This window comes from Nothobranchius furzeri, chromosome 19 (assembly GCF_043380555.1).
Source record: "Nothobranchius furzeri strain GRZ-AD chromosome 19, NfurGRZ-RIMD1, whole genome shotgun sequence".
NCBI lineage: Eukaryota > Metazoa > Chordata > Actinopteri > Cyprinodontiformes > Nothobranchiidae > Nothobranchius > Nothobranchius furzeri.
The window spans coordinates 27,018,668-27,037,401 of record NC_091759.1 but is presented as its reverse complement, the minus strand read 5'-3'; the positions used below and the strand labels follow the sequence as shown (position 1 = coordinate 27,037,401).

General features: G+C 52.3%; 1 protein-coding gene and 1 pseudogene across 1 annotated transcript; both read left to right on the top strand.

The window, feature by feature from the left end:
• Positions 1-1,284: 1,284 nt before the first annotated feature.
• On the top strand, positions 1,285-5,660 carry LOC139064225 (S-antigen protein-like; annotated as a pseudogene).
• A 1,977-nt stretch (positions 5,661-7,637) lies between these two features.
• LOC139064224 (basic proline-rich protein-like) lies at positions 7,638-18,338 on the top strand. The gene is given in 2 exon segments (XM_070547279.1): positions 7,638-7,743; positions 15,450-18,338. Coding segments are annotated over 2 exon segments (2,967 nt in total). The 3' UTR covers positions 18,311-18,338.
• The last annotated feature ends 396 nt before the right edge of the window (positions 18,339-18,734 follow it).

The window sequence follows — 18,734 nt, the reverse complement described above, 5'->3', positions numbered from 1 at the left end:
ACCAGGTCCAGTACCAGGACCAGACCCGAGCCAGAACCAGGACCTGAGCCAGAACCAGGACCTGAAACTGAACCAGAACCAGAACCAGGACCAGAACCTGAGACAGAGCCAGAAGGAGGACCAGAACCAGAACCTGAGCCAGGACCAGAACCTGAAACTGAATCAGAACCAGAACCAGGATCTGAAACTGAACCTGAACCAGGTCCAGCACCAGGACCAGAACCTGAGCCAGAACCAGGACCTGAAACTGAACCAGAACCAGGTCCAGGACCAGGACCAGAACCTGAGCCAGAACCAGGACCTGAAACTGAACCAGAACCAGAACCAGGACCAGGACCAGAACCTGAGCCAGAACCAGGACCTGAAACTGAACCAGAACGAAGAACAGGTCAAGATCCAGGACCAGGTCCAGGACATGAAACTGAACCAGAACCAGGACCAGGACCAGAACCTGAGCCAGAACCAGGACCTGAAACTGAACCAGAACCAGGACCAGAACCAGAGTTAGAACCAGGACATGAAACTGAACCAGAACCAGAACCAGAACCTGAGCCAGAACCAGAGCCAGAACCAGGACCAGAACCAGAGCCAGAACCAGGACCAGAACCAGAGTTAGAACCAAGACATGAAACTGAACCAGAACCAGAACCAGAACCTGACCCAGAACCAGGGCCTGAAACTGAACCAGAACCAGAACCAGGACCAGAACCTGAGCCAGAGCCAGAACCAGGACCTGAAACTGAACCAGAACCAGAACCTGAGCCAGAACCAGGACCTGAAACATAACCAGAACCAGAACGAGGACCAGATCCAGAACAAGAACCTGAGCCAGAATCTGGACCTGAAACTGAACCAGAACCAGGACCTGAAACTGAACCAGAACCAGGACCAGGACCAGGACCAGAACCAGAACCTAAGCCAGAACCAGAACCTGAAACTGAACAAGAACCAGAACGAGGACCAGATCCAGAACCAGAACCAGAACCTGAGCCAGAACCAGGACCTGAAACTGAACCAGAACCAGGACCAGGACCAGAACCAGAACCTAAGCCAGAACCAGGACCTGAAACTGATCCAGAACCAGAACCTGAGCCTGAGCCAGAACCAGAACCTGAACCAGAAAGAGGACCAGGACCAGAACCAGAACCAGAACCTAAGCCAGAACCAGGAACTGAAACTGAACCAGAACCAGAACAAGGAACAGGACCAGAACCAGAGCCAGAACCAGAACCTGAAACTGAACCAGAACCAGAACCAGGACCAGAACCAGAGCCAGAACCAGAACCAGGACCTGAAACTGGACCAGAACCAGGACCAGAACCAGAGCCAGAACCAGGACCTGAAACTGGACCAGAACAAGGACCAGAACCAGAACCAGAACCTGAGCCAGAACCAGGACCTAAAACTGGACCAGAACAAGGACCAGAACCAGAACCAGAAACTGAGCCAGAACCAGGACCTGAAACTGAACCAGAACCAGGACCACAACCAGAGCCAGAACCAGGACCTGAAACTGAACCAGAACCAGAACAAGGACCAGAATCAGAACCTGAGCCAGAACCAGGACCTGAAACTGAACCAGAAAGAGGACCAGAACCAGGACCAGAACCAGAGCCAGAACCAGGATCTGAAACTGAACCAGAACCAGGACCAGAACCAGAACCTAAGCCAGAACCAGAACCTGAAACTGAAGAAGAACCAGAACGAGGACCAGATCCAGAACCAGAACCAGAACCTGAGCCAGAACCAGGACCTGAAACTGAACCAGAACCAGGACCAGAACCAGAACCAGGACCTGAAACTGAACCAGAACCTGAGCCTGAGCCAGAACCAGAACCTGAAACTGAACCAGAACGAGGACCAGGACCAGAACCAGAACCAGAACCTAAGCCAGAACCAGGACCTGAAACTGAACCAGAACCAGAACAAGGAACAGGACCAGAACCAGAGCCAGAACCAGAACCTGAAACTGAACCAGAACCAGGACCAGAACCAGAGCCAGAACCAGAGCCAGAACCAGGACCTGAAACTGGACCAGAACAAGGACCAGAACCAGAACCAGAACCTGAGCCAGAACCAGGACCTGAAACTGAACCAGAACCAGGACCAGAACCAGAGCCAGAACCAGGACCTGAAACTGGACCAGAACAAGGACCAGAACCAGAACCAGAACATGAGCCAGAACCAGGACCTGAAACTGGACCAGAACAAGGACCAGAACCAGAACCAGAACCTGAGCCAGAAACAGGACCTGAAACTGAACCAGAACCAGGACCAGAACCAGAGCCAGAACCAGGACCTGAAACTGAACCAGAACCAGAACGAGGACCAGAATCAGAACCTGAGCCAGAACCAGGACCTGAAACTGAACCAGAAAGAGGACCAGGACCAGAACCAGAACCTAAGCCAGAACCAGAACCTGAAACTGAAAAAGAACCAGAACGAGGACCAGATCCAGAACCAGAACCTGAGCCAGAACCAGGACCTGAAACTGAACCAGAACCAGGACCAGGACCAGAACCAGAACCTAAGCCAGAACCAGAACCTGAAACTGAACAAGAACCAGAACGAGGACCAGATCCAGAACCAGAACCTGAGCCAGAACCAGGACCTGAAACTGAACCAGAACCAGGACCAGGACCAGAACCAGAACCTAAGCCAGAACCAGAACCTGAAACTGAACAAGAACCAGAACGAGGACCAGATCCAGAACCAGAACCAGAACCAGAACCTGAGCCAGAACCAGGACCTGAACCTGAACCAGAACCAGGACCAGGACCAGAACCAGAACCAAAGAAAGAACCAGGACCTGAAACTGAACCAGAACCAGAACCTGAGCCTGAGCCAGAACCAGAACCTGAAACTGAACCAGAACGAGGACCAGGACCAGAACCAGAACCTAAGCCAGAACCAGGACCTGAAACTGAACCAGAACCAGAACAAGGAACAGGACCAGAACCAGAGCCAGAACCAGAACCTGAAACTGAACCAGAACCAGAACCAGGACCAGAACCAGAGCCAGAACCAGGACCTGAAACTGGACCAGAACCAGGACCAGAACCAGAACCAGAACCTGAGCCAGAACCAGGACCTGAAACTGAACCAGAACCAGGACCAGAACCAGAGCCAGAACCAGGACCTGAAACTGGACCAGAACAAGGACCAGAACCAGAACCAGAACCTGAGCCAGAACCAGGACCTGAAACTGGACCAGAACAAGGACCAGAACCAGAACCAGAACCTGAGCCAGAACAAGGACCTCAAACTGAACCAGAACCAGGACCAGAACCAGAGCCAGAACCAGGACCAGAACCAGGACCTGAAACTGAGCCAGAACCAGGACCTGAAACTGAACCAGAAAGAGGACCAGAACCAGGACCAGATCCAGAGCCAGAACCAGGATCTGAAACTGAACCAGAACCAATACCAGGACCAGAACCAGAACCTAAGCCAGAACCAGAACCTGAAACTGAACAAGAACCAGAACGAGGACCAGATCCAGACCAGAACCAGAACCTGAGCCAGAACCAGGACCTGAAACTGAACCAGAACCAGGACCAGGACCAGAACCAGAACCAAAGCCAGAACCAGGACCTGAAACTGAACCAGAACCAGAACCTGAGCCAGATCCAGAACCTGAGCCAGAACCAGGACCTGAAACTGGACCAGAACAAGGACCAGAACCAGAACCAGAACCTGAGCCAGAACCAGGACCTGAAACTGAACCAGAACCAGGACCACAACCAGAGCCAGAACCAGGACCTGAAACTGAACCAGAACCAGAACGAGGACCAGAATCAGAACCTGAGCCAGAACCAGGACCTGAAACTGAACCAGAAAGAGGACCAGAACCAGGACCAGAACCAGAGCCAGAACCAGGATCTGAAACTGAACCAGAACCAGGACCAGAACCAGAACCTAAGCCAGAACCAGAACCTGAAACTGAAGAAGAACCAGAACGAGGACCAGATCCAGAACCAGAACCAGAACCTGAGCCAGAACCAGGACCTGAAACTGAACCAGAACCAGGACCAGAACCAGAACCAGGACCTGAAACTGAACCAGAACCTGAGCCTGAGCCAGAAACAGAACCTGAAACTGAACCAGAACGAGGACCAGGACCAGAACCAGAACCAGAACCTAAGCCAGAACCAGGACCTGAAACTGAACCAGAACCAGAACAAGGAACAGGACCAGAACCAGAGCCAGAACCAGAACCTGAAACTGAACCAGAACCAGGACCAGAACCAGAGCCAGAACCAGAACCAGAGCCAGAACCAGGACCTGAAACTGGACCAGAACAAGGACCAGAACCAGAACCAGAACCTGAGCCAGAACCAGGACCTGAAACTGAACCAGAACCAGGACCAGAACCAGAGCCAGAACCAGGACCTGAAACTGGACCAGAACAAGGACCAGAACCAGAACCAGAACATGAGCCAGAACCAGGACCTGAAACTGGACCAGAACAAGGACCAGAACCAGAACCAGAACCTGAGCCAGAAACAGGACCTGAAACTGAACCAGAACCAGGACCAGAACCAGAGCCAGAACCAGGACCTGAAACTGAACCAGAACCAGAACGAGGACCAGAATCAGAACCTGAGCCAGAACCAGGACCTGAAACTGAACCAGAAAGAGGACCAGGACCAGAACCAGAACCTAAGCCAGAACCAGAACCTGAAACTGAACAAGAACCAGAACGAGGACCAGATCCAGAACCAGAACCTGAGCCAGAACCAGGACCTGAAACTGAACCAGAACCAGGACCAGGACCAGAACCAGAACCTAAGCCAGAACCAGAACCTGAAACTGAACAAGAACCAGAACGAGGACCAGATCCAGAACCAGAACCTGAGCCAGAACCAGGACCTGAAACTGAACCAGAACCAGGACCAGAACCAGAACCTAAGCCAGAACCAGAACCTGAAACTGAACAAGAACCAGAACGAGGACCAGATCCAGAACCAGAAACAGAACCTGAGCCAGAACCAGGACCTGAACCTGAACCAGAACCAGGACCAGAACCAGAACCAAAGCAAGAACCAGGACCTGAAATTGAACCAGAACCAGAACCTGAGCCTGAGCCAGAACCAGAACCTGAAACTGAACCAGAACGAGGACCAGAACCAGAACCTAAGCCAGAACCAGGACCTGAAACTGAACCAGAACCAGAACAAGGAACAGGACCAGAACCAGAACCAGAACCTGAAACTGAACCAGAACCAGAACCAGGACCAGAACCAGAGCCAGAACCAGGACCTGAAACTGGACCAGAACCAGGACCAGAACCAGAACCAGAACCTGAGCCAGAACCAGGACCTGAAACTGAACCAGAACCAGGACCAGAACCAGAGCCAGAACCAGGACCTGAAACTGGACCAGAACAAGGACCAGAACAAGGACCAGAACCAGAACCAGAACCTGAGCCAGAACCAGGACCTGAAACTGGACCAGAACAAGGACCAGAACCAGAACCAGAACCTGAGCCAGAACAAGGACCTTAAACTGAACCAGAACCAGGACCAGAACCAGAGCCAGAACCAGGACCAGAACCAGGACCTGAAACTGAGCCAGAACCAGGACCTGAAACTGAACCAGAAAGAGGACCAGAACCAGGACCAGAACCAGAGCCAGAACCAGGATCTGAAACTGAACCAGAACCAGTACCAGGACCAGAACCAGAACCTAAGCCAGAACCAGAACCTGAAACTGAACAAGAACCAGAACGAGGACCAGATCCAGACCAGAACCAGAACCTGAGCCAGAACCAGGACCTGAAACTGAACCAGAACCAGGACCAGGACCAGAACCAGAACCAAAGCCAGAACCAGGACCTGAAACTGAACCAGAACCAGAACCTGAGCCAGATCCAGAACCTGAAACTGAACCAGAACGAGGACCAGGACCAGAACCAGAACCAGAACCTAAGCCAGAACCAGGACCTGAAACTGAACCAGAACCAGAAGAAGGAACAGGACCAGAACCAGAGCCAGAACCAGAACCTGAAACTGAACCAGAACCAGAACCAGGACCAGAACCAGAGCCAAAACCAGGACCAGAATCAGGACCTGAAAATGGACCAGAACAAGGACCAGAACCAGAACCAGAACCTGAGCCAGAACCAGGACCTGAAACTGAACCAGAACCAGGACCAGAACCAGAGCGAGAACCAGGACCTGAAACTGGACCAGAACAAGGACCAGAACCAGAACCAGAACCTGAGCCAGAACCAGGACCTGAAACTGGACCAGAACAAGGACCAGAACCAGAACCAGAACCTGAGCCAGAACCAGGACCTGAAACTGGACCAGAACAAGGACCAGAACCAGAACCAGAACCTGAGCCAGAACCAGGACCTGAAACTGAACCAGAAAGAGGACCAGAACCAGAGCCAGAACCAGGACCTGAAACTGAACCAGAACCAGGACCAGAACCAGAGCCAGAACCAGGACCTGAAACTGGACCAGAACAAGGACCAGAACCAGAACCTGAGCCAGAACCAGGACCTGAAACTGGACCAGAACAAGGACCAGAACCAGAACCAGAACCTGAGCCAGAACCAGGACCTGAAACTGGACCAGAACAAGGACCAGAACCAGAACCAGAACCTGAGCCAGAACCAGGACCTGAAACTGAACCAGAACCAGGACCAGAACCAGAGCCAGAACCAGGACCTGAAACTGAACCAGAACCAGAACGAGGACCAGAACCAGAACCAGAACCTGAGCCAGAACCAGGACCTGAAACTGAACCAGAACGAGGACCAGAACAAGAACCTGAGCTGGAGCCAGAACCAGGACCTGAAACTGAACCAGAACCAGAACCTGAGCCAGAACCAGAACCTGAAACTGAACCAGAACCAGAACGAGGACCAGAACCAGAACTGGAGCCAGAACCAGGATCTGAAACTGAACCAGAACCAGAACCTGAGCCAGAACCAGAACCAGGACCTGAAACTGAACCAGAACCAGAACGAGGACCAGAACCAGAACCTGAGCTGGAGCCAGAACCAGAACCAGGACCTGAAACTGAACCAGAACCAGAACGAGGACCAGAACCAGAACCAGAACCTGAAACTGGACCAGAATAAGGACCAGAACCAGAACCTGAGCCAGAACCAGGACCTGAAACTGGACCAGAACAAGGACCAGAACCAGAACCAGAACCTGAGCCAGAACCAGGACCTGAAACTGGACCAGAACAAGGACCAGAACCAGAACCAGAACCTGAGCCAGAACCAGGACCTGAAACGGAACCAGAACCAGGACCAGAACCAGACCCAGAACCAGACTTAGAACCTGAGCTAGAACCAGGACGTGAAACTGAACCAGAACCAGGACCAGAACCAGAGCCAGAACCAGGACCAGAACCAGAGTTAGAACCAGGACCTGAAACTGAACCAGAACCAGAACCAGAACCTGAGCCAGAACCAGGACCTGAAACTGAACCAGAACCAGAACCAGGACCAGAACCAGGACCTGAAACTGAACCAGAACCAGAACGGGGACCAGAATCAGAACCTGAGCCAGAACCAGGACCTGAAACTGAACCAGAACCAGGACCAGAACCAGAGTTAGAACCAGGACCTGAAACTGAACCAGAACCAGGACCAGAACCAGAGTTAGAACCAGGACATGAAACTGAACCAGAACCAGAACCAGAACCTGAGCCAGAACCAGGACCAGAACCAGAGCCAGAACCAGGACCAGAACCAGAGCCAGAACCAGGACCAGAACCAGAGTTAGAACCAAGACATGAAACTGAACCAGAACCAGAACCAGAACCTGACCCAGAACCAGGGCCTGAAACTGAACCAGAACCAGAACCAGGACCAGAACCTGAGCCAGAGCCAGAACCAGGACCTGAAACTGAACCAGAACCAGAACCTGAGCCAGAACCAGGACCTGAAACATAACCAGAACCAGAACGAGGACCCGATCCAGAACAAGAACCTGAGCCAGAATCTGGACCTGAAACTGAACCAGAACCAGAACCAGGACCTGAAACTGAACCAGAACCAGGACCAGGACCAGGACCAGAACCAGAACCTAAGCCAGAACCAGAACCTGAAACTGAACAAGAACCAGAACGAGGACCAGATCCAGAACCAGAACCAGAACCTGAGCCAGAACCAGGACCTGAAACTGAACCAGAACCAGGACCAGGACCAGAACCAGAACCTAAGCCAGAACCAGGACCTGAAACTGAACCAGAACCAGAACCTGAGCCTGAGCCAGAACCAGAACCTGAACCAGAAAGAGGACCAGGACCAGAACCAGAACCAGAACCTAAGCCAGAACCAGGAACTGAAACTGAACCAGAACCAGAACAAGGAACAGGACCAGAACCAGAGCCAGAACCAGAACCTGAAACTGAACCAGAACCAGAACCAGAGCCAGAACCAGAACCAGGACCTGAAACTGGACCAGAACCAGGACCAGAACCAGAGCCAGAACCAGGACCTGAAACTGGACCAGAACAAGGACCAGAACCAGAACCAGAACCTGAGCCAGAACCAGGACCTAAAACTGGACCAGAACAAGGACCAGAACCAGAACCAGAAACTGAGCCAGAACCAGGACCTGAAACTGAACCAGAACCAGGACCACAACCAGAGCCAGAACCAGGACCTGAAACTGAACCAGAACCAGAACTAGGACCAGAATGAGACCCTGAGCCAGAACCAGGACCTGAAACTGAACCAGAAAGAGGACCAGAACCAGGACCAGAACCAGAGCCAGAACCAGGATCTGAAACTGAACCAGAACCAGGACCAGAACCAGAACCTAAGCCAGAACCAGAACCTGAAACTGAAGAAGAAACAGAACGAGGACCAGATCCAGAACCAGAACCAGAACCTGAGCCAGAACCAGGACCTGAAACTGAACCAGAACCAGGACCAGAACCAGAACCAGGACCTGAAACTGAACCAGAACCTGAGCCTGAGCCAGAACCAGAACCTGAAACTGAACCAGAACGAGGACCAGGACCAGAACCAGAACCAGAACCTAAGCCAGAACCAGGACCTGAAACTGAACCAGAACCAGAACAAGGAACAGGACCAGAACCAGAGCCAGAACCAGAACCTGAAACTGAACCAGAACCAGGACCAGAACCAGAGCCAGAACCAGAACCATAGCCAGAACCAGGACCTGAAACTGGACCAGAACCAGGACCAGAACAAGAACCAGAACCTGAGCCAGAACCAGGACCTGAAACTGAACCAGAACCAGGACCAGAACCAGAGCCAGAACCAGGACCTGAAACTGGACCAGAACAAGGACCAGAACCAGAACCAGAACATGAGCCAGAACCAGGACCTGAAACTGGACCAGAACAAGGACCAGAACCAGAACCAGAACCTGAGCCAGAAACAGGACCTGAAACTGAACCAGAACCAGGACCAGAACCAGAGCCAGAACCAGGACCTGAAACTGAACCAGAACCAGAACGAGGACCAGAATCAGAACCTGAGCCAGAACCAGGACCTGAAACTGAACCAGAAAGAGGACCAGGACCAGAACCAGAACCTAAGCCAGAACCAGAACCTGAAACTGAACAAGAACCAGAACGAGGACCAGATCCAGAACCAGAACCTGAGCCAGAACCAGGACCTGAAACTGAACCAGAACCAGGACCAGGACCAGAACCAGAACCTAAGCCAGAACCAGAACCTGAAACTGAACAAGAACCAGAACGAGGACCAGATCCAGAACCAGAACCTGAGCCAGAACCAGGACCTGAAACTGAACCAGAACCAGGACCAGGACCAGAACCAGAACCTAAGCCAGAACCAGAACCTGAAACTGAACAAGAACCAGAACGAGGACCAGATCCAGAACCAGAACCAGAACCTGAGCCAGAACCAGGACCTGAACCTGAACCAGAACCAGGACCAGGACCAGAACCAGAACCAAAGCAAGAACCAGGACCTGAAACTGAACCAGAACCAGAACCTGAGCCTGAGCCAGAACCAGAACCTGAAACTGAACCAGAACGAGGACCAGGACCAGAACCAGAACCTAAGCCAGAACCAGGACCTGAAACTGAACCAGAACCAGAACAAGGAACAGGACCAGAACCAGAGCCAGAACCAGAACCTGAAACTGAACCAGAACCAGAACCAGGACCAGAACCAGAGCCAGAACCAGGACCTGAAACTGGACCAGAACCAGGACCAGAACCAGAACCAGAACCTGAGCCAGAACCAGGACCTGAAACTGAACCAGAACCAGGACCAGAACCAGAGCCAGAACCAGGACCTGAAACTGGACCAGAACAAGGACCAGAACCAGAACCAGAACCTGAGCCAGAACCAGGACCTGAAACTGGACCAGAACAAGGACCAGAACCAGAACCAGAACCTGAGCCAGAACAAGGACCTTAAACTGAACCAGAACCAGGACCAGAACCAGAGCCAGAACCAGGACCAGAACCAGGACCTGAAACTGAGCCAGAACCAGGACCTGAAACTGAACCAGAAAGAGGACCAGAACCAGGACCAGAACCAGAGCCAGAACCAGGATCTGAAACTGAACCAGAACCAGTACCAGGACCAGAACCAGAACCTAAGCCAGAACCAGAACCTGAAACTGAACAAGAACCAGAACGAGGACCAGATCCAGACCAGAACCAGAACCTGAGCCAGAACCAGGACCTGAAACTGAACCAGAACCAGGACCAGGACCAGAACCAGAACCAAAGCCAGAACCAGGACCTGAAACTGAACCAGAACCAGAACCTGAGCCAGATCCAGAACCTGAGCCAGAACCAGGACCTGAAACTGGACCAGAACAAGGACCAGAACCAGAACCAGAACCTGAGCAAGAACCAGGACCTGAAACTGAACCAGAACCAGGACCACAACCAGAGCCAGAACCAGGACCTGAAACTGAACCAGAACCAGAACGAGGACCAGAATCAGAACCTGAGCCAGAACCAGGACCTGAAACTGAACCAGAAAGAGGACCAGAACCAGGACCAGAACCAGAGCCAGAACCAGGATCTGAAACTGAACCAGAACCAGGACCAGAACCAGAACCTAAGCCAGAACCAGAACCTGAAACTGAAGAAGAACCAGAACGAGGACCAGATCCAGAACCAGAACCAGAACCTGAGCCAGAACCAGGACCTGAAACTGAACCAGAACCAGGACCAGAACCAGAACCAGGACCTGAAACTGAACCAGAACCTGAGCCTGAGCCAGAACCAGAACCTGAAGCTGAACCAGAACAAGGACCAGGACCAGAACCAGAACCAGAACCTAAGCCAGAACCAGGACCTGAAACTGAACCAGAACCAGAACAAGGAACAGGACCAGAACCAGAGCCAGAACCAGAACCTGAAACTGAACCAGAACCAGGACCAGAACCAGAGCCAGAACCAGAACCAGAGCCAGAACCAGGACCTGAAACTGGACCAGAACAAGGACCAGAACCAGAACCAGAACCTGAGCCAGAACCAGGACCTGAAACTGAACCAGAACCAGGACCAGAACCAGAGCCAGAACCAGGACCTGAAACTGGACCAGAACAAGGACCAGAACCAGAACCAGAACATGAGCCAGAACCAGGACCTGAAACTGGACCAGAACAAGGACCAGAACCAGAACCAGAACCTGAGCCAGAAACAGGACCTGAAACTGAACCAGAACCAGGACCAGAACCAGAGCCAGAACCAGGACCTGAAACTGAACACGAACCAGAACGAGGACCAGAATCAGAACCTGAGCCAGAACCAGGACCTGAAACTGAACCAGAAAGAGGACCAGGACCAGAACCAGAACCTAAGCCAGAACCAGAACCTGAAACTGAACAAGAACCAGAACGAGGACCAGATCCAGAACCAGAACCTGAGCCAGAACCAGGACCTGAAACTGAACCAGAACCAGGACCAGGACCAGAACCAGAACCTAAGCCAGAACCAGAACCTGAAACTGAACAAGAACCAGAACGAGGACCAGATCCAGAACCAGAACCTGAGCCAGAACCAGGACCTGAAACTGAACCAGAACCAGGACCAGGACCAGAACCAGAACCTAAGCCAGAACCAGAACCTGAAACTGAACAAGAACCAGAACGAGGACCAGATCCAGAACCAGAACCAGAACCTGAGCCAGAACCAGGACCTGAACCTGAACCAGAACCAGGACCAGAACCAGAACCAAAGCAAGAACCAGGACCTGAAACTGAACCAGAACCAGAACCTGAGCCTGAGCCAGAACCAGAACCTGAAACTGAACCAGAACGAGGACCAGAACCAGAACCTAAGCCAGAACCAGGACCTGAAACTGAACCAGAACCAGAACAAGGAACAGGACCAGAACCAGAGCCAGAACCAGAACCAGAACCTGAAACTGAACCAGAACCAGAACCAGGACCAGAACCATAGCCAGAACCAGGACCTGAAACTGGACCAGAACCAGGACCAGAACCAGAACCAGAACCTGAGCCAGAACCAGGACCTGAAACTGAACCAGAACCAGGACCAGAACCAGAGCCAGAACCAGGACCTGAAACTGGACCAGAACAAGGACCAGAACAAGGACCAGAACCAGAACCAGAACCTGAGCCAGAACCAGGACCTGAAACTGGACCAGAACAAGGACCAGAACCAGAACCAGAACCTGAGCCAGAACAAGGACCTTAAACTGAACCAGAACCAGGACCAGAACCAGAGCCAGAACCAGGACCAGAACCAGGACCTGAAACTGAGCCAGAACCAGGACCTGAAACTGAACCAGAAAGAGGACCAGAACCAGGACCAGAACCAGAGCCAGAACCAGGATCTGAAACTGAACCAGAACCAGTACCAGGACCAGAACCAGAACCTAAGCCAGAACCAGAACCTGAAACTGAACAAGAACCAGAACGAGGACCAGATCCAGACCAGAACCAGAACCTGAGCCAGAACCAGGACCTGAAACTGAACCAGAACCAGGACCAGGACCAGAACCAGAACCAAAGCCAGAACCAGGACCTGAAACTGAACCAGAACCAGAACCTGAGCCAGATCCAGAACCTGAAACTGAACCAGAACGAGGACCAGGACCAGAACCAGAACCAGAACCTAAGCCAGAACCAGGACCTGAAACTGAACCAGAACCAGAAGAAGGAACAGGACCAGAACCAGAGCCAGAACCAGAACCTGAAACTGAACCAGAACCAGAACCAGGACCAGAACCAGAGCCAAAACCAGGACCAGAACCAGGACCTGAAAATGGACCAGAACAAGGACCAGAACCAGAACCAGAACCTGAGCCAGAACCAGGACCTGAAACTGAACCAGAACCAGGACCAGAACCAGAGCGAGAACCAGGACCTGAAACTGGACCAGAACAAGGACCAGAACCAGAACCAGAACCTGAGCCAGAACCAGGACCTGAAACTGGACCAGAACAAGGACCAGAACCAGAACCAGAACCTGAGCCAGAACCAGGACCTGAAACTGGACCAGAACAAGGACCAGAACCAGAACCAGAACCTGAGCCAGAACCAGGACCTGAAACTGAACCAGAAAGAGGACCAGAACCAGAGCCAGAACCAGGACCTGAAACTGAACCAGAACCAGGACCAGAACCAGAGCCAGAACCAGGACCTGAAACTGGACCAGAACAAGGACCAGAACCAGAACCTGAGCCAGAACCAGGACCTGAAACTGGACCAGAACAAGGACCAGAACCAGAACCAGAACCTGAGCCAGAACCAGGACCTGAAACTGGACCAGAACAAGGACCAGAACCAGAACCAGAACCTGAGCCAGAACCAGGACCTGAAACTGAACCAGAACCAGGACCAGAACCAGAGCCAGAACCAGGACCTGAAACTGAACCAGAACCAGAACGAGGACCAGAACCAGAACCAGAACCTGAGCCAGAACCAGGACCTGAAACTGAACCAGAACGAGGACCAGAACAAGAACCTGAGCTGGAGCCAGAACCAGGACCTGAAACTGAACCAGAACCAGAACCTGAGCCAGAACCAGAACCTGAAACTGAACCAGAACCAGAACGAGGACCAGAACCAGAACTGGAGCCAGAACCAGGATCTGAAACTGAACCAGAACCAGAACCTGAGCCAGAACCAGAACCAGGACCTGAAACTGAACCAGAACCAGAACGAGGACCAGAACCAGAACCTGAGCTGGAGCCAGAACCAGAACCAGGACCTGAAACTGAACCAGAACCAGAACGAGGACCAGAACCAGAACCAGAACCTGAAACTGGACCAGAACAAGGACCAGAACCAGAACCTGAGCCAGAACCAGGACCTGAAACTGGACCAGAACAAGGACCAGAACCAGAACCAGAACCTGAGCCAGAACCAGGACCTGAAACTGGACCAGAACAAGGACCAGAACCAGAACCAGAACCTGAGCCAGAACCAGGACCTGAAACGGAACCAGAACCAGGACCAGAACCAGACCCAGAACCAGACTTAGAACCTGAGCTAGAACCAGGACGTGAAACTGAACCAGAACCAGGACCAGAACCAGAGCCAGAACCAGGACCAGAACCAGAGTTAGAACCAGGACCTGAAACTGAACCAGAACCAGAACCAGAACCTGAGCCAGAACCAGGACCAGGACCAGAACCAGAACCTAAGCCAGAACCAGAACCTGAAACTGAACAAGAACCAGAACGAGGACCAGATCCAGAACCAGAACCAGAACCTGAGCCAGAACCAGGACCTGAACCTGAACCAGAACCAGGACCAGAACCAGAACCAAAGCAAGAACCAGGACCTGAAACTGAACCAGAACCAGAACCTGAGCCTGAGCCAGAACCAGAACCTGAAACTGAACCAGAACGAGGACCAGAACCAGAACCTAAGCCAGAACCAGGACCTGAAACTGAACCAGAACCAGAACAAGGAACAGGACCAGAACCAGAGCCAGAACCAGAACCAGAACCTGAACCAGAACCAGAACCAGGACCAGAACCATAGCCAGAACCAGGACCTGAAACTGGACCAGAACCAGGACCAGAACCAGAACCAGAACCTGAGCCAGAACCAGGACCTGAAACTGAACCAGAACCAGGACCAGAACCAGAGCCAGAACCAGGACCTGAAACTGGACCAGAACAAGGACCAGAACAAGGACCAGAACCAGAACCAGAACCTGAGCCAGAACCAGGACCTGAAACTGGACCAGAACAAGGACCAGAACCAGAACCAGAACCTGAGCCAGAACAAGGACCTTAAACTGAACCAGAACCAGGACCAGAACCAGAGCCAGAACCAGGACCAGAACCAGGACCTGAAACTGAGCCAGAACCAGGACCTGAAACTGAACCAGAAAGAGGACCAGAACCAGGACCAGAACCAGAGCCAGAACCAGGATCTGAAACTGAACCAGAACCAGTACCAGGACCAGAACCAGAACCTAAGCCAGAACCAGAACCTGAAACTGAACAAGAACCAGAACGAGGACCAGATCCAGACCAGAACCAGAACCTGAGCCAGAACCAGGACCTGAAACTGAACCAGAACCAGGACCAGGACCAGAACCAGAACCAAAGCCAGAACCAGGACCTGAAACTGAACCAGAACCAGAACCTGAGCCAGATCCAGAACCTGAAACTGAACCAGAACGAGGACCAGGACCAGAACCAGAACCAGAACCTAAGCCAGAACCAGGACCTGAAACTGAACCAGAACCAGAAGAAGGAACAGGACCAGAACCAGAGCCAGAACCAGAACCTGAAACTGAACCAGAACCAGAACCAGGACCAGAACCAGAGCCAAAACCAGGACCAGAACCAGGACCTGAAAATGGACCAGAACAAGGACCAGAACCAGAACCAGAACCTGAGCCAGAACCAGGACCTGAAACTGAACCAGAACCAGGACCAGAACCAGAGCGAGAACCAGGACCTGAAACTGGACCAGAACAAGGACCAGAACCAGAACCAGAACCTGAGCCAGAACCAGGACCTGAAACTGGACCAGAACAAGGACCAGAACCAGAACCAGAACCTGAGCCAGAACCAGGACCTGAAACTGAACCAGAAAGAGGACCAGAACCAGAGCCAGAACCAGGACCTGAAACTGAACCAGAACCAGGACCAGAACCAGAGCCAGAACCAGGACCTGAAACTGGACCAGAACAAGGACCAGAACCAGAACCTGAGCCAGAACCAGGACCTGAAACTGGACCAGAACAAGGACCAGAACCAGAACCAGAACCTGAGCCAGAACCAGGACCTGAAACTGGACCAGAACAAGGACCAGAACCAGAACCAGAACCTGAGCCAGAACCAGGACCTGAAACTGAACCAGAACCAGGACCAGAACCAGAGCCAGAACCAGGACCTGAAACTGAACCAGAACCAGAACGAGGACCAGAACCAGAACCAGAACCTGAGCCAGAACCAGGACCTGAAACTGAACCAGAACGAGGACCAGAACAAGAACCTGAGCTGGAGCCAGAACCAGGACCTGAAACTGAACCAGAACCAGAACCTGAGCCAGAACCAGAACCTGAAACTGAACCAGAACCAGAACGAGGACCAGAACCAGAACTGGAGCCAGAACCAGGATCTGAAACTGAACCAGAACCAGAACCTGAGCCAGAACCAGAACCAGGACCTGAAACTGAACCAGAACCAGAACGAGGACCAGAACCAGAACCTGAGCTGGAGCCAGAACCAGAACCAGGACCTGAAACTGAACCAGAACCAGAACGAGGACCAGAACCAGAACCAGAACCTGAAACTGGACCAGAACAAGGACCAGAACCAGAACCTGAGCCAGAACCAGGACCTGAAACTGGACCAGAACAAGGACCAGAACCAGAACCAGAACCTGAGCCAGAACCAGGACCTGAAACTGGACCAGAACAAGGACCAGAACCAGAACCAGAACCTGAGCCAGAACCAGGACCTGAAACGGAACCAGAACCAGGACCAGAACCAGACCCAGAACCAGACTTAGAACCTGAGCTAGAACCAGGACGTGAAACTGAACCAGAACCAGGACCAGAACCAGAGCCAGAACCAGGACCAGAACCAGAGTTAGAACCAGGACCTGAAACTGAACCAGAACCAGAACCAGAACCTGAGCCAGAACCAGGACCTGAAACTGAACCAGAACCAGAACCAGGACCAGAACCAGGACCTGAAACTGAACCAGAACCAGAACGGGGACCAGAATCAGAACCTGAGCCAGAACCAGGACCTGAAACTGAACCAGAACCAGGACCAGAACCAGAGTTAGAACCAGGACCTGAAACTGAACCAGAACCAGGACCAGAACCAGAGTTAGAACCAGGACATGAAACTGAACCAGAACCAGAACCAGAACCTGAGCCAGAACCAGGACCAGAACCAGAGCCAGAACCAGGACCAGAACCAGAGCCAGAACCAGGACCAGAACCAGAGTTAGAACCAAGACATGAAACTGAACCAGAACCAGAACCAGAACCTGACCCAGAACCAGGGCCTGAAACTGAACCAGAACCAGAACCAGGACCAGAACCTGAGCCAGAGCCAGAACCAGGACCTGAAACTGAACCAGAACCAGAACCTGAGCCAGAACCAGGACCTGAAACATAACCAGAACCAGAACGAGGACCCGATCCAGAACAAGAACCTGAGCCAGAATCTGGACCTGAAACTGAACCAGAACCAGAACCAGGACCTGAAACTGAACCAGAACCAGGACCAGGACCAGGACCAGAACCAGAACCTAAGCCAGAACCAGAACCTGAAACTGAACAAGAACCAGAACGAGGACCAGATCCAGAACCAGAACCAGAACCTGAGCCAGAACCAGGACCTGAAACTGAACCAGAACCAGGACCAGGACCAGAACCAGAACCTAAGCCAGAACCAGGACCTGAAACTGAACCAGAACCAGAACCTGAGCCTGAGCCAGAACCAGAACCTGAACCAGAAAGAGGACCAGGACCAGAACCAGAACCAGAACCTAAGCCAGAACCAGGAACTGAAACTGAACCAGAACCAGAACAAGGAACAGGACCAGAACCAGAGCCAGAACCAGAACCTGAAACTGAACCAGAACCAGAACCAGAGCCAGAACCAGAACCAGGACCTGAAACTGGACCAGAACCAGGACCAGAACCAGAGCCAGAACCAGGACCTGAAACTGGACCAGAACAAGGACCAGAACCAGAACCAGAACCTGAGCCAGAACCAGGACCTAAAACTGGACCAGAACAAGGACCAGAACCAGAACCAGAAACTGAGCCAGAACCAGGACCTGAAACTGAACCAGAACCAGGACCACAACCAGAGCCAGAACCAGGACCTGAAACTGAACCAGAACCAGAACTAGGACCAGAATGAGACCCTGAGCCAGAACCAGGACCTGAAACTGAACCAGAAAGAGGACCAGAACCAGGACCAGAACCAGAGCCAGAACCAGGATCTGAAACTGAACCAGAACCAGGACCAGAACCAGAACCTAAGCCAGAACCAGAACCTGAAACTGAAGAAGAACCAGAACGAGGACCAGATCCAGAACCAGAACCAGAACCTGAGCCAGAACCAGGACCTGAAACTGAACCAGAACCAGGACCAGAACCAGAACCAGGACCTGAAACTGAACCAGAACCTGAGCCTGAGCCAGAACCAGAACCTGAAACTGAACCAGAACGAGGACCAGGACCAGAACCAGAACCAGAACCTAAGCCAGAACCAGGACCTGAAACTGAACCAGAACCAGAACAAGGAACAGGACCAGAACCAGAGCCAGAACCAGAACCTGAAA